This window comes from Dendrobates tinctorius, unplaced genomic scaffold (assembly GCF_039654945.1).
Source record: "Dendrobates tinctorius isolate UK_male_01 unplaced genomic scaffold, ASM3965494v1 ptg000158l, whole genome shotgun sequence".
NCBI classification, from domain to species: domain Eukaryota; kingdom Metazoa; phylum Chordata; class Amphibia; order Anura; family Dendrobatidae; genus Dendrobates; species Dendrobates tinctorius.
The window spans coordinates 21,125,525-21,141,485 of NW_027361825.1; the positions used below are offsets into that span (position 1 = coordinate 21,125,525).

The following is a 15,961-nucleotide window of genomic DNA, read 5'->3' on the forward strand; positions in this document are numbered from 1 at the left end:
CCTCCAGTACTAGTGTGACAGTACCTTTAGGGTGGAATAGGGGCCTCTCCCCACATTCTCCAGAACTACTCTGCTGGGGTGGGGCAGGGGCCTTTCCCCAGAGTCTTCAGAACTAGGGTGGTGGGGTGGACCAGGGGCCTCTACCCAGAGTCTCCAAAACTAGGGTGGTGGGGTGGACCAGGGGCCTCTCCCCAGAGTCTCCAAAACTAGGGTGGTGGGGTGGAGCAGAGGCCTCTCCCCAGAGTCTCCAGAACTAGGGTGGTGGGGTGGAGCAAAGGCCTCTCCCCACAGTCTCCAGAACTAGGGTGGTGGGGTGGAGCAGGGGCCTCTCCCCAGAGTTTCCAGAACTAGGGTGGTGGGGTGGGGAGGGGGCCTCTCCCCACAGTCTCCAGAACTACTCTGCTGGGGTGGGGCAGGGGCCTCTCCCCACAGTCTCCAGAACTAGGGTGGTGGGGTGGAGCAGAGGCCTCTCCCCACAGTCTCCAGAACTAGGGTGGTGGGGTGGAGCAGGGGCCTCTCCCCAGAGTTTCCAGAACTAGGGTGGTGGGGTGGGGAGGGGGCCTCTCCCCACAGTCTCCAGAACTACTCTGCTGGGGTGGGGCGGGGGCCTTTCCCCAGAGTCTTCAGAACTAGGGTGGTGGGGTGGAGCAGGGGCCTCTCCCCACAGTCTCCAGAACTACTGTGCTGGGGTGGGGCGGGGGTCTTTCCCCAGAGTCTTCAGAACTAGGGTGGTGAGGTGGAGCAGGGGCCTCTCCCTAGTCTCCAGAACTAGGGTGTTAAGGGCCTGTCACACTAAGCGATATCGCTAGCGATATCGCTATAACTAGTGACGTTATAGCGATATTGCTAGCGATATCGGTGTGTGATCCTTACCTACAACCTGCTCCCCCGCTGGTTATCGCTGATCGTGCAAGAACAGGCTGGACCGTTTCTCGTCGTCAGCTTCCTGCTGTGGAGACGAGCGACGCGTGGAGCCGGGCGGGAGGACGCAGGATCGCCTGGTGTGATAGGTAAGTAGCGATCCCCGTCCCCTGCGATGTCGCTGGTGAGATCTGCCTGTGTGGCAGCTCACTAGCGACCACTTAGCGATGCACCAGCAATCCTGACCGCGTCATATCGCTGGTCGGGATCGCTGGTGCATCGCTAAGTGTGACAGTACCTTTAGGGTGGTGGGGTGGAATAGGGGCCTCTCCCCACAGTCTCCAGAAGTAGGGTGGTGGGATGGGTTGGGGCCTGGGCCTTTCCCCAGACTCTACAGAGGAGGACGTCTCCACAGCAATATTTCCACCACAGCTCATGCAGATATTGCTCATAGTAATCTGCAGATACATATGATTGAGTACGGTTTTGACAGCTGTGATTCTTGCCTAATACCAACCACGGTGGCTCAGTGGATAGCACTGCAGCCTTGCAGCGCTGGAATCCTGGGTTCAAATCCCACCAAGGACAACATCTGTAAGGAGTTTGTATGTTCTCCCCGTGTTGGCGTGGGTTTCCTCCTGGTTCTCCGGTTTCCTCCCACACTCCAAAGACATACTGATAGGGAATTTAGATTGTGAGCCCCATAAGGGCTGTAAAGCGCTGCGGAATATGTTAGCGCTATATTAAAATAAAGAATATTAAGATTATTTACCATGCTGAGAACTGTAGAAGGAATGTGTTGGGGACATGCCTTCTGTAATTTTCTCTTCCCCGCTGTATTAAGAAGCAGCTATCAGTGGCAGATGGAAGAGCTCCAGTAATGATGGGTGCGGAGGAGGATGCACTTGTTCCTGCGGCAGGTCACAGCTTGTCTCCTAGGGAAGGTGGATGACTGCTCACAGCAATACACCTGTCTCATCCTGTCACTCAGCACTGTCATCACTGACTGCACCTGGACAGTAGGGGGCACCACTACACGACATTACATAACTACAGCTATGCAATAACTCACTTGCTGATCAAGTTAAGAACCCGATAATGCTGGGCTGCAGCTGAAAGCTCCGGGCTCTAAGTGACGATTTGGCAGCTAAAGCCACATAAGCCATAAATGTGAAAGCCCTAGCACATTGTCCTATTCACAGTACCGCACCCAATCCTTATATCAGCCGTCCTGTGCCAGTGGCAGAGCTGCCACACCTTTGTCCTACCAGAGATTATTGCTGTAACTCTTCCCCGTCCAGGGTCAGTAAGTCACTGGGCAGAACAGGAATGTCCATAAGAAGCCAGAGGAAATAACAGCGAGGAGACTCGCCCCGCGCAGAGGCGCAGCACAATGTAGTGCAACACAGGCGGGACGTTCATTGCTCCCGGTAAAAGTGCAGCGATCCGCACATTTCCTGAAATAAACATTTATCACGTGTTGTCAATAATCTAGAATGACACTCTAAGGCTTCCCATGACTGTGGGCGACGATGATGACGGTATAGGTATCTCATCGGGGTAGTCTTATCGTCTGATGCAATAGTTTATAGTTACCATGTGTCAGCACTTTATGATCAGGGGTGGTTGATTCCCTGACAATGAGGGGGACGCAGCATTATTTTACCCCTTCTTCCTGCACAGCGTTGACCGGTCACCCAGGGAAAGGCAGCAGAGTTATAATTCAAGGTTAAGGGGCACCTCCCGGTACAGAGGGCAGCATCGAGGCCCCCTTTATTGTAGGAAACAGTGGAGATCCCAGAGCTCAGACCTCTACAGATCAGAAAAGGATTATTTATACCACTTTACAACACGGTGAGGAGGTAATCCAGTATAGCCTGCCATCGGGGAGGATTTCCTGACAGAAGGCTCCCATGTATGCCAATGTGAAATAATGGCGACATCGATGTAGCCGAGACTGCAGGCATGTTACTAAAGACAGGGGGCGCTGGAGCAGCGGTGGGTGAGTTAGGCTGTGTGCACACGCTGAGAATTCCGCTGCGGATTAATCCGCACGGATTTTGCAAAAACCGCAGATAATCCGCAGGTCCAAAGACCTGCGGATTATCTGCGGTTTTGCCTGCGGTTTGGTCCTGCGGATTCACTATCTCCACAATGGTGGAGATAGGAACCCGCAGCGGTTTCCGCAGAAAGAATTGCATGTCAATTCTTTCTGCGGATTCAAAACCGCAGCAAATCCGCGCGTTTTTTTCCGCAGCGTCGGCACAGCGTTTTTTGTTTTCCCATTCAAATGAATGGTACTGTACACCGCAGCTAAAACTGCTGCGTGTCCGCAGCGGCCAAAACCGCTGCGGAAACGCAGCGGAATCCGCAGCGTGTGCACACAGCCTAAAGCTTCGCTTGCTATTGTCAACACCGCAGGCCTATGCAGTGATAAGTCACTAAGTCACTCCCTAGGTTAGGGGAACATTTTTCCACCACATTTTCCCCAAGGTCCATGGGAAGGGGGGACCCTCGATTCCCAAGGGTCGGGGGCTATGGTGCCCAGGCTATGTGCATCCAAACAAACCTATTTCAACACCCTCATCACCTCACTGTCCAAAAACCCGAAACGTCTCTTTGACACTTTTCATTCTCTACTCAACCCAAGAGTGCAGGCCCCAACCACGGAGCTCCGAGCTGACGATCTGGCCAATTACTTCAAAGAAAAAAATTGACCAGATTCGACAGGAAATTATCTCCCAATCACCTCATACCATGTCCTCCCTCCCTCACTGCATCTAGTTCACTCTCTGATTTTGAACCAGTCACAGAAGAAGAAGTAAGCAGGCTCCTTGCATCTTCTCGCCCAAACACTTGCATCAGTGACCCATTTCCGTCACATCTCCTCCAGTCCCTTTCCCCTGCTGTCACCCCTTACCTAACTAAAATATTTAACCTCTCTCTCTCTCTTCTGGTATCTTTCCCTCCTCATTTAAGCATGCCATCATACATCCACTACTTAAAAAACCATCCCTCGACCAAAACTGTGCCGCTATCTTCCCTTCATCTCTAAACTCCTGGAACGCCTGGTCCACTCCCGTCTTACCCACTATCTCTCAGATAACTCTTTTCTCGACCCTCTCCAATCCGGTTTCCCCTCCTTACACTCTACTGAAACTGCCCTCACTAAAGTCTCTAATTATCTACTAACAGCTAAATCTAATGGTCAGTACTCCATGCTAATTCTCTTGGATCTCTCTGCAGCATTCGACACTGTGGATCATCAGCTCCTCCTCACTATGCTCTGTTCCATTGGCCTCAAGGACACCGTTCTCTCCTTGTTTTCCTCCTATCTCTCTGACCGCTCCTTTACTGTATCTTTTGCCGGTTCCTCCTCCTCTCACCTGCCCCTTATTTTTGGGGTTCCTCAAGGATCGGTTCTAGGCCCCCTCCTCTTCTCCTTGTACACTGCCCGTATTGGTCAAACAATCAGTAGATTTGGTTTCCAGTACCATCTCTATGCTGATGACACCCAATTATACGCTTCTTCTCCTGACATCACGCCAGCCTTTCTAGAAAACACTGGCGATTGTCTAAATGCTGTGTCTAACATCATGTCCTCACTATATCTGAAACTGAACCTGTCAAAGACTGAACTCCTGGTGTTTCCTCCCTCTACTAATGTACCTATACCCGACATTGCCATTTCCGTGTGTGGTTCCACTATTACTCCCCAGCAACATGCCCGCTGTCTTGGGGTCATACTTGATTCCGAGCTTTCCTTTGCCCCCCACATTCGATCACTGGCTCGCTCTTGTCATCTGCACCTCAAAAACATTTCTAGAATTCGACCTTTTCTTACTTTTGACTCTGCAAACACTCTTACTGTTTCTCTTATTCATTCTCGTCTCGACTATTGTAACTCTCTTCTAATCGGTCTCCATCTTACCAAACTCTCCCCTCTCCAATCTGTCTTGAATGGTGCAGTCAGGATCATATTCTTCACCAATCGTTACACCGATGCCTCTACCTTGTGCCAGTCATTACAATGGCTACCCATCCACTCCAGAATTCAGTATAAACCTATTACCCTCACCCCACAAAGCCCTCCATGGCTCAGCACCACCCTACATCTCCTCCCTTGTTTCAGTATACCACCCTACCCGAGCCCTCTGTTCTGCTGATGACCTGAGGTTAGCATCCTCAATAATCAGAACCTCCCACTCCCCCGTCTCCAAGTCTTTACACGTGCTGCGCCAATTCTTTGGAATGCACTTCCCAGGTCAATACGACACAGCCAAAAGTTTTACCATAACCAGGTTACCCGCATCATGTTCCCACATGCTTTATGCATCCATTAGCCCTCTGTGTCTGTACTGATACACACTTAACATTGTGGCTGGTCCAAACAATCAGGGCAACTGTTACCACCCACCTTTCGTGTCTACCTTTTTTCCTCATAGACTGTAAGCTTGTGAGCAGGGCCCTCATTGCTCTTGGTATCTGTTATGATCTATGTGATTATTGTTATGCTGTATTGTCTATTGTCTGTACAAATCCCCTCCGAAATGTAAAGTGCTGCGGAATATGTCGGCGCTATAGAAATAAAATTTATTATTTAGTATTTGCAGCATATTTTTCTGCTGCAAAAAACAGTGTTGGCAGGAAAAATGCAGCGTAAAAAAATCTAATTCAAATAAATAATAAATCTAATTCACTTTGCCGCTATGGTAAAAAAGCTGCTAAAAGCCAAAGTGTGAACAAACCCTTATTGGAACTCTAGAGCAATTCGGTAATAAGAGGGTTAATGGCAACATTAACACAAGCTAGATGATATCTATGTGGGCTTGTAGTGTGGCAGAAATGTCGGCAGACTGCATAGACCCTGCTGTGATATCCACAGCCAATGACCAGTGAAGGAGCTGTCTGCTATCAGTGGGCACTGTGGTGTGTCATGTCACAGCTGGGGGGCATGCTGGGACCCCTGTCAGATTAACACCAGCCAGTGTGACATTGTGCAGGATAAGTCCCAGAGATGAATAGTGAGGGGACAGAAAAGATTGCACCTGACTTCTTTTATGTGCCTCTTATTCCCCTTTAATACAGAAGCCCACACAGTGATCAAGCGCAGGACTTTTTTTCTGCTGCAGATTTCACCATGTACATTGCAAAATGCAAGAAAAGCAAAACCCTGAGCTGTATCTGATCACAATCCGGATACACTGCAGAGAAATACACAGCTCACGTGATTCTCCACAGCTCCGGTGCTAGTAGCCTGCCTACTGGCCGAGTCTCAGGGTAGATGGGGTCTTACTGACATGCCAGAGGTCATTCAAACAGGTCGGATTTTAGGACCATCCCGCATCGTAGTGGGGATCCCGCTCATCATAGGGAAAAATGAAGATGTGCTTCAGTTCAATCATTCCAACACTTCCCATTCTGCAATAGAGCAGACTTCAGATTTTCTACCCATAATGCACCTCAAGGAGGATTTACACCCCTGGCACCGGGACTAGCATCTTTACATGTGTAAGTAGGTAATCTATGCCTGCAGCCAGAGTGATAGCAGAGGGACCCATTCTAACCAGGTTTGCATTTGAACTATCCACCGCATACAGAAAGGTTATGTATGCCCTGTGTTTACGGAGGCGGCCAGCATCAGAGTCTTACTGCTGCAATCAGGCTCCGATCAGAGCAATTTAACCTCTTAGACGTCGCTGTCACTCATAATAGCAGCATTAAATAGGAAACGGAATGGTGCCTTATTAAAAATTCATCTCCCCACATGTTTCCGCATTTCCAAAGGCACGGTCATGGTACTGGGAGCTTAGTGAAGGCCCTTGTGTCGGCTATATCACAATAGGTGATTTCATCAGCTCCCCTGTTCCCAAAACATAAAGTTCAATTAAAAAAATGGAATTGCCATGAGCTTTAAGGCCGAACTAATAAAATATCACAACTTTTATCTCACACCGTTAACATAAAAAAAAAAGTTTAGTGTCACTTTGCCTCCTCCCCCAAAAAATGGAATAAAAAGATCAGAAAGCCAAAAGGACCCCAAAACTGGAGCCAATAACAATTACAGCTGCGGCTGCACACCCCGAGACCTCGCATGGCCCACCGGAATATGGAAGAATGAGATTTCTTGGTATACGAGAAAGAAGAAATACGAAAGTGAAGAGGAGCCAGGGGGGCTCTACGCGCACGCGGCCCCGGAGGAGGAGGAGGGAGGGGGGGGCTCTACGCGGCCCCGGAGGAGGGAGGGGGGGGGCTCTACGCGGCCCCGGAGGAGGAGGGAGGGGGGGGGCTCTACGCGGCCCCGGAGGAGGAGGGAGGGGGGGGCTCTACGCGCACGCGGCCCCGGAGGAGGAGGAGGGAGGGGGGGGCTCTACGCGCACGCGGCCCCGGAGGAGGAGGGAGGGGGGGGCTCTACGCGCACGCGGCCCCGGAGGAGGAGGAGGGAGGGGGGGGCTCTACGCGGCCCCGGAGGAGGGAGGGGGGGGGCTCTACGCGGCCCCGGAGGAGGAGGGAGGGGGGGGCTCTACGCGCACGCGGCCCCGGAGGAGGAGGGAGGGGGGGGCTCTACGCGCACGCGGCCCCGGAGGAGGAGGGAGGGGGGGGCTCTACGCGCACGCGGCCCCGGAGGAGGAGGGAGGGGGGGGCTCTACGCGCACGCGGCCCCGGAGGAGGAGGGAGGGGGGGGCTCTACGCGCACGCGGCCCCGGAGGAGGAGGGAGGGGGGGGCTCTACGCGCACGCGGCCCCGGAGGAGGAGGGAGGGGGGGGCTCTACGCGCACGCGGCCCCGGAGGAGGAGGGAGGGGGGGGCTCTACGCGCACGCGGCCCCGGAGGAGGAGGGAGGGGGGGGCTCTACGCGCACGCGGCCCCGGAGGAGGAGGGAGGGGGGGGCTCTACGCGCACGCGGCCCCGGAGGAGGAGGGAGGGGGGGGGCTCTACGCGCACGCGGCCCCGGAGGAGGAGGGAGGGGGGGGGGCTCTACGCGCACGCGGCCCCGGAGGAGGAGGGAGGGGGGGGGGGCTCTACGCGCACGCGGCCCCGGAGGAGGAGGGAGGGGGGGGGGCTCTACGCGCACGCGGCCCCGGAGGAGGAGGGAGGGGGGGGGGCTCTACGCGCACGCGGCCCCGGAGGAGGAGGGAGGGGGGGGGGGCTCTACGCGCACGCGGCCCCGGAGGAGGAGGGAGGGGGGGGCTCTACGCGCACGCGGCCCCGGAGGAGGAGGGAGGGGGGCTCTACGCGCACGCGGCCCCGGAGGAGGAGGGAGGGGGGCTCTACGCGCACGCGGCCCCGGAGGAGGAGAGAGGGGGGCTCTACGCGCACGCGGCCCCGGAGGAGGAGGGAGGGGGGCTCTACGCGCACGCGGCCCGGTAGCCGACCCAGCACTAATGGTGCTGTATATGGCTGGGTCCCACCTCCAGGAGGCAGCAGAGTAGTAGGACTGGAGCCCTCACTAACAGGATTAGGGGGCACTTATCGTTTCCCCCACTGTCACGACGCCCTGTAACCGGCCCACACATCTCTCACTGACAGCAGATACAATCTCAATCAAATCGGGCGATTAATATCGCACGCTACACGAGTCTGCCTACATAGCAAAGACTGATTCAGAGATAACTGTAAAGCCCCCAACAAAGTAGTTTGCATATGACCGCGCCACATTCTCCGTCCTTACCTGGAGCCCAGGCTCTCCTCCCCTCACTGTCCTCCGGCCCCGGGCGCCATGTTGTCCTACGAGCTTCAACATCCGGGGACTCCTAGCTCCCACAGCGCCTGCTGCCCAGCAACGCCGTACGCCGTCAACGGCTCCGCCTACTGAATGAAAAGGCGCGTCCTCATTGTTGGGAACAGCTGTCACTCCGCAGATTGGAGCTTCTTGATTGGGTGGCCTGACCACTGTCAGTCATGTTATATGGAGCCTGCTGATTGGTTGAGGGAGGATTCGTATCTCGCACGTTGTTTTGCTGCTTTCGGGCTGTAGGGGGTGAAGTGTGTAGTTGGCGGATGTCTGCAGCGCGCCAGACATGTTTGCGGAGCCTGTGCCCTCAGTAGGGCCTATGTGGGCCCTTGGGAGTCGGTCCTACAGGGCTCATCTTTCATCGTCTTCCAAGAGCTGTATTTTTTTTTGTCGATACAGTGGTATGAAGGCTGCGGATTTTACAACTGTCTGATTATTTTTCATTCCAATTTTTTTGGGGGAAAGAAAAATGACCCATTTGGTCCTCAACAAAATGGTACTGGCAAAAGTTTCCAAAATGTTTGATAAAAAAGTAAGCCATAAACCCCGGGAGTTTCTCCGATCATATTGGTGATATAAGACTTCTCTGCCCCCTGCCTGCAGATATATATACAGGGGGGGGGCATGTATATGGAAAAGGCGCTCCCGCCAGGGCAGTGGGGGTACCCAGTACCGGGCTACTTCTTTAAAGCGACAGGGTCACAGTGGCGGTGACCCGGTCCGTGGCCCTGGGCATTCAATAAAAGGGGTGTATTTACAGGGGATGACAAATAGAGTTTAAGTGTTCGTGACACCACCTGTGGTATCTGAGCATTAGTGACCAGCGCTGCAGTGCAGATCCTCTGGGACAGATAAGATGCAGCAGAGTTGTTATAGCTCTCCACAGGCAGAGCTGTTGTCCCAGGGCAGTGGTGGTTAGTTTTAGATGCTATGTTTGCAGATGGTAGATGTAGCAGTGCTGAGTGAGTGCTGAGGCAAGAATTCAAAGGACACAGTGAGGTGCAGTTCCAAAGCTTTACTCACAGTTCTAGTGCACACAGATGCCCGCTTGGTGCCATGTTCTTCAGGTGAGAGGCTCAGTCAACTCCCAGGCAGATGAAGCACACCTTTCCAGGACTCCCTTCAGTAAATGCCCTTTCCTGGCCGTCTCATTGTGTTGCTTTTCCTCGCCTCTTCCTACACAACACCTCACAGTCAGTGTCCCAGGCCAGCAGCCGCAGACCCTGTCGGATAACATGCCCAATGCGTTTTCTAGCTCCTTTCTGGCTGCCTTTCCAGAGAAGATAACTGTGGTCAGTGGCTGTGACCCCTAAAGTTGCCACAGCTGTTGGCTTGCTGAGTCCTGTTTTCCACTCCACTAGGCTAGGCTAAGGGGCTGAGACCCTTCTGTAACCTAATCTCTCCACCTGACGGCCGTCAGCGTGGAACGAGCCCCACGGGTGGCCTACGCTCTGCCCGTGCCTCTGCGATCCCTTCCCTCTACAGGGAGCTTCCTTCAAAAGCTACTCCATCCTCCAGTTCTCTGCTCTGAACCCTTAAGCTCCACCCACCTCCCAACACCCTTTCCTATCCAGCAGGGCTGAGATCCTCCTCCCTTAGGGTCTATCCAGGGAGCCCTGCAGCTGTAAGGCTGTGTGCACACATCCAGAATTCCCGCAGATTTATGCGTTTTTGCCACGTTTTTTGACGGCAAAAACGCATAAGCAGCCAAATGAATTCAATGGCATTCTGCACATACTGCAGCAGGCTCATTCTTTGTGCGGAATCACGGGAATTCCGCACACATAGGAATGCATTGTTCCGCTTACTTTCTGTATGTGGCTATGCCCACCATGCGCAAAGTAAGCAGAAAATGTGCAGATGTTACCCACGGTCTGAAGGAAAGGAGACTCTCATTCAGGCCCTGGGTACCATATCCCTCTTAAAAAAAGAATTAAATTAAAAAACCGTGATATTCTCACTTTCCGGCGTCCCGCGCAGCGTCCCCAGGCCTCAGCGATGCTCCCGGCATCTTCCGGTCCCAGTGATGCCTTGTGACAATGACCTGAGATGACGTAGCGGTCTCTCGAGACCGCTATGTCATCAAAGGTAATTGTCGCAAGGCATCACTGGGAACGGGACTTGCCGGGAGAATCGCGAGGATCGGGAAGGCTGCGGGGACGCCGGAAGGTGAGAAAAACACCATTTTTTAAATTATTTTTAACATTATATCTTTTACTACTGATGCAGCATAGGCAGCCTCAATAGTAAAAAGTTGGTCACACTCGTCAAACACTGTGTTTGACGAGTGTGACCAACCTGTCAATCAGTTTTCCACGCGATGATACAGATTGCTTGGAAAACGCTAGCATTCTGCAAGCTAATTACGCATGAAAAACGCTAGGTTTTCGTGGGAATTACGCATGCGGAATTCTAGCGTATTTCCCGGGCAGGGAGTTGCGGAATTCCCACGGAAATTTCCACTGCAATTCCGCAACGTGTGCACATAGCCTAAGTGAGTGCTGGATGCAGGTGTAAGAGTGCGGTCAGGTGCCTCCACCTTACCTGGGTAGTGGGATACTACACCTCAGAATGAGGTGCAGTACCTCTGTGGCGACTGAACCCTCAGGGGCGCCATAGATACACCTAAATAAAATGGCAATGGTTGGTGATATCAACTTCCTGTATGTGGCACATTAGTATATGGGAGGGGGGAAACTATTCACAATGGGTGGTGACCATGGCAGCCATTTTGAAGCTGGCCCACCCAGGTGTATCCATATAAATGGCCCACCCTGTATAATACTCACCAGGTCTGGCCCGGAGTCTCCGCCCTGGCTTAGGGGTCTCTTATTGTTAGCAGCATCGCCACCACTGCCCAGACATTGATGGCCCTGTAGTCAATCACTGCGCTCAGTTATGTGCGGAGGCTGCAACACTCACACAATATCATCATAGGAGCAGAGACACAGGGGCCCTTGTGTTATTTAACACCACTCTAAGTTATTTGTAGAAATCTGTGGGGCCGGATGTTAAAGCAAGTGTCATGAGAAAATGGCCTATTATAAAAATCAAATTTTTTTGTGGTAAATTTATTTTTAATTTTTGATAGCTTTGAGAAAAAATAGAAAAAAAAACCTATAGAAAAAAAAATTCTCAAAAATCTTACAATTTTTATACTGGCCACTAGGCTTCATGATAAACTTACACTTCTTTTTCTGTACAGGTGACTTTTCGGCATCACCATTACAAAGAGGTTCATAATCCCTGATAACACAGGATCCACCATACACAAAAATGTCACAGCTCACCTCCTCCTCTTGTACAATGACTGATAACACCTCTATATACAGTCGATAACACAGAATCCACCATTCACAATAGGTGATGTCACAGCTCACCTCCTCCTCTTGTACAATGACAGATAACACCTCTATATACAGTCGATAACACAGGATCCACCATTCACAATAGGTGGTATCACAGCTCACCTCCTCCTCCTGTACAATGACAGATAACACCTCTATATACAGTCGATAACACAGGATCCACCATTCACAATAGGTGATGTCATAGCTCACCTCCTCCTCCTGTACAATGATAACAATATAGAAAAAAAAGGTTGTTCAGCTCACATTAGATGAATTTCCGTGGCTTTGGGTGTGGACTTCAGGATGGTGCTCGGAAAAAGCGGCTGTGGTAATCAAACAAAAAAAGTTCCAGCAACAAACATTCAGTATCCCTCACTTATTATTTTAACAGCATGTTTTTAAAGGCATTGCAATAAAATGAAATTTTTAATGTCCACTCAATAACCTGATTTTGGATGTTTGTTGCTTGAACTTTTTTGTTTGACAAACCGATAACCACCTCCTCCTCCTGTACAATGACTGATAACCCCTCTATATACAGTAGATAATACAGGATCCACCATTCACAATAGGTGATGTCACAGCTCACCTCCTCCTCCTGTACAATGACTGATAACACCTCTATATACAGTAGATAACACAGGATCCACCATTCACAATAGGTGATGTCACAGCTCACCTCCTCCTCCTGTACAATGACTGATAACACCTCTATATACAGTAGATAACACAGGATCCACCATTCACAGTAGGTGATATCAAAGCTCACCTTCTCCCTCTCCTGTACTGATTAGATAACGCTAATATTAGGTCTAGTTAGCAGTAAAAAATTGCAAAATATGTTTTCGTTTTTTAATGAAACATTATCCAAAATGTTACATTTTAAAAACATTTAACATAAAATCCTGACGCAAACAATAAGTCCTTTTCTCCTGACACATTCCCTCTACGTTGGCATAGAAAGGACATCACATTTGTAAATAATAGAACTAAATCAATTTTTAGGTTGAAATCTCCTTTAATATTGACACTTTCACCCCAATCCTGGGGTTCTGCCTGTTACAAATTTATTGTTGCCCCTTTAAGAGGATAAAAAAGAATAAGTTTTGTCTTCTGGGTATAATTAATTGCTTGTAGGGCAGAATTGTTTGCTGGGTATCCAAGTGCTGGGTGGGTTCCTCTGTGTTCTTCATGGGGCTCATTGTGCTCTGTGCAGGACTAGTGTAGGCTCATGGATCCTACATGGACGGCGAGATAAAGAAATCATCAGGTAGAGATGTAGTATTACATGGCGGACATGCAAAGGCCGACTCAAGTCCACCAACACAGAAAACCCCTACTACATAGCGGCTCTCTATTCTGTCTTTCAGAGGAAGCCGCAGACCCCACTCCATGATATACATGTGCCCTAAAAGGGTTGACATCATGAGACATCCCCTTGAAGTGTTCATTCAGTGCAAGAGATCAGCAGTCAGAGAGATCACTCCAGACATAAACAGAAGAATTCATTCCTGAGATCGAGAAAGAAGGACACAAATCCGGAGAAGATTCTGATTCCAAGTAATTAAATCTCATCCAGAAAAAAAATAAAATCTCAGTGTTCACCGCTCGTCTTTAATCAGCCAGATCTCATCCACAATCTGTCCATCCTGTGGAAGAAAAGCAAATGCCACTAGGTATAATTTAATGTCTTCCTTATAAACAGTTTCCTACCGTTTTGTGTATACAGCTCTTATGCACACGTATTTGTCTCTAAGCTTAAAAAAATGCAAACAAACCCTGCTGAGTCTGAACAGTCGTGTAAAAGCGGCCATACACTTCACATAGCTGGTAGATGACTGCTATTTCTTCTGAACCTCTCATACGCATGCACGCTCTGTTCAACTGAGTGTGCATTTGTATTGGTGAGGGTGGAGTGAGCCAGGCGTGAAGTATATATTTCTAAGCAGCCGCACGTTCCGCTCCCGAGTGCCGGCGGCAGTGCCGGGTATTAAGATGCAAGACTTGTCTGAGTTTCTCGCATGTGTGATCCCAGCCTTTGTTCAGGCGCTGTCATTCATCAGTGTTTACCTGTCAGTGTTACTTGCAGGTCCTGGCTCCAGTGCCGGGCTCTTTGCCTTTCTCCTGAGCGATGGGTTACGATATCATCCCCACTTTCTCAAGTGAGGTCTTGCCAGAATAATAAGTTAGTTGACATCAATGCCACTACCGTGGACCACTCCCTAGTTCTTAGACTTCTTACACTGCCCAGCTCTGCTATATCGTGGAGGTAGTCTGCCGCAATGCCGACCAGTCCTGCCTGGACTCTGTGACAAACCCAGCTCTTCTATATCACCTCTATAACATCACCTCTATATACAGTAGACAACACAGGATCCGCCATTTAAAGTACAATAGGTGATGTCACAGCTCACCTCCTCCTCCTGTACAATGAGAGATAACACCTCTATATACTCTAGATAACACAGGATCCACTATACACAATATGTGTTGTCACAGCTCACCTCCTTCTCCTGTACAATGACTGATAACACCTCTTTATACAGTAGATAACACAGGATCCACTGTACACAATATGTGTTGTCACAGCTCACCTCCTCCTCCTACTGTACAATGACCGCTAACACCTCTATATACAGTAGATAACACAGCATTGACAATAGGTGATTTCACCTCCTCCCCCACCCTTCACAATGACCTCTGTGAGGATTTAACCATGTCCAGATTACACTTCCATGGAAACGAACAGGGTCCAAGTCTGTCTATTGCTGCTAATGTCCATGTGAGGACAGGAAGATGGGGTCTAGTATTCGGCCTAGTGGCCAGTGAAAAAATAGGAATTTTATGCTTTGATTTATTTTTTTAAATAGTGATATGAAAAATACAAATAAAACTTTAGGAAAAAAAAAAGTGGTCTGAAACCAGTCTTGGCCACGCGATGTTTACACAGAAGCGCGGCTCGTCACAGCCGTCAGGGCTTTGTAAGGAGACGTGATCTCCATTTGATCATGACAATCCTCTGTGAGTTATTACACTAGACGTCTCGCTGATAGAAGTTCCCTGCACTGACACATTGTAACAAACAATCCGGTGAGGAACGAGAAATCTGCCGCTGGTGCGTTTGGCTCACAGAGGATTGGCACCATGGAAAATAAAGTGTCCTACAAATGACTCCATTGACGTATGAGCCACCGGTACTCCCCATATGTCAGTCATGAGACCCGACCCAGACCCACGCGATATATATATATATATACATACACACACACACACCACGTAACACGCACTCACCCGGTCATCCGACACCTGCTGGATGTGTATGTGAGTCTTGTTTGCTATGTGGATCCGCGTGAAGCCGTAATCTTCTATCCTTACTGCGCTCCATTCCCGATGCAGGGGGAAGAAAGGGTCCAGCCTCTCCCTACATCCCTGTCACAAATAATTATCATTACATATCACAGCATGTCGTCATGAACTCCAGAAATCTGCACTTATTGATTTCATACTTTATGTTATTTGGAGCTTTGCTTTACTGATACACAGTGCCAAATCTGCTGCTTCTCGTAAGCCATAGACTAAAAGGGAATCCATCAGCAGTTTTTTCTACGTAATGTGAGAGCTGCATGATGTAGATTCAGAGACCCTGATTCCAATGATGCGTCACTTACTGGGATGCTTGCTGCAGTTTTGATAAAATCATTGTTTCATCTGCTGAAGATCTAGCAGTGCTCAGAATGCAGAGCTCTGTATAACCCCACCCACATCACTCATTGGCAACTTTATGCCTATGCACAGTGTACACAGAAAGCAGCCAGTCAGTGGTGGGAGTCGGGGTTACTCAGAGCAGGACGACTACATTGGATGAGACACCTAGCCCTCTAGTGATAATCTTCTGCTGATAAAAGTGATTTTATTAAAACTACAGCAAGCAACTTGAGACGACTCCTGGAGTGGACCCTCTGGGTCGTGGCACCAACCCTCCCAGGGCGAGCTGGCCTAGTGAGAACCACCCCCTA

General features: G+C 50.3%; 2 protein-coding genes across 6 annotated transcripts in view; both read right to left on the bottom strand.

Annotated features, from left to right (window-relative positions):
- Positions 1–8,730, bottom strand: part of PAK4 (p21 (RAC1) activated kinase 4) — a 42,648-nt gene extending 33,918 nt beyond the window's left edge. Inside the window, exon 1 of the mRNA XM_073549041.1 lies at positions 8,533–8,730. The gene's annotated coding sequence lies outside the window, so the exon portion shown is untranslated. The remainder of the gene's footprint in view (positions 1–8,532) is intronic.
- A 4,213-nt stretch (positions 8,731–12,943) lies between these two features.
- Positions 12,944–15,961, bottom strand: part of ACP7 (acid phosphatase 7, tartrate resistant (putative)) — a 78,389-nt gene continuing 75,371 nt past the window's right edge. For all 5 annotated transcript variants that reach the window (XM_073549043.1, XM_073549044.1, XM_073549045.1 and 2 more), the window contains 2 exons: positions 15,237–15,374; positions 12,944–13,594 (listed from right to left, as the gene is read on the bottom strand). In XM_073549043.1, the coding sequence (XP_073405144.1) occupies positions 13,547–13,594; positions 15,237–15,374 (186 nt within the window). In that variant the 3' untranslated portion in view covers positions 12,944–13,546. The remainder of the gene's footprint in view (positions 13,595–15,236; positions 15,375–15,961) is intronic.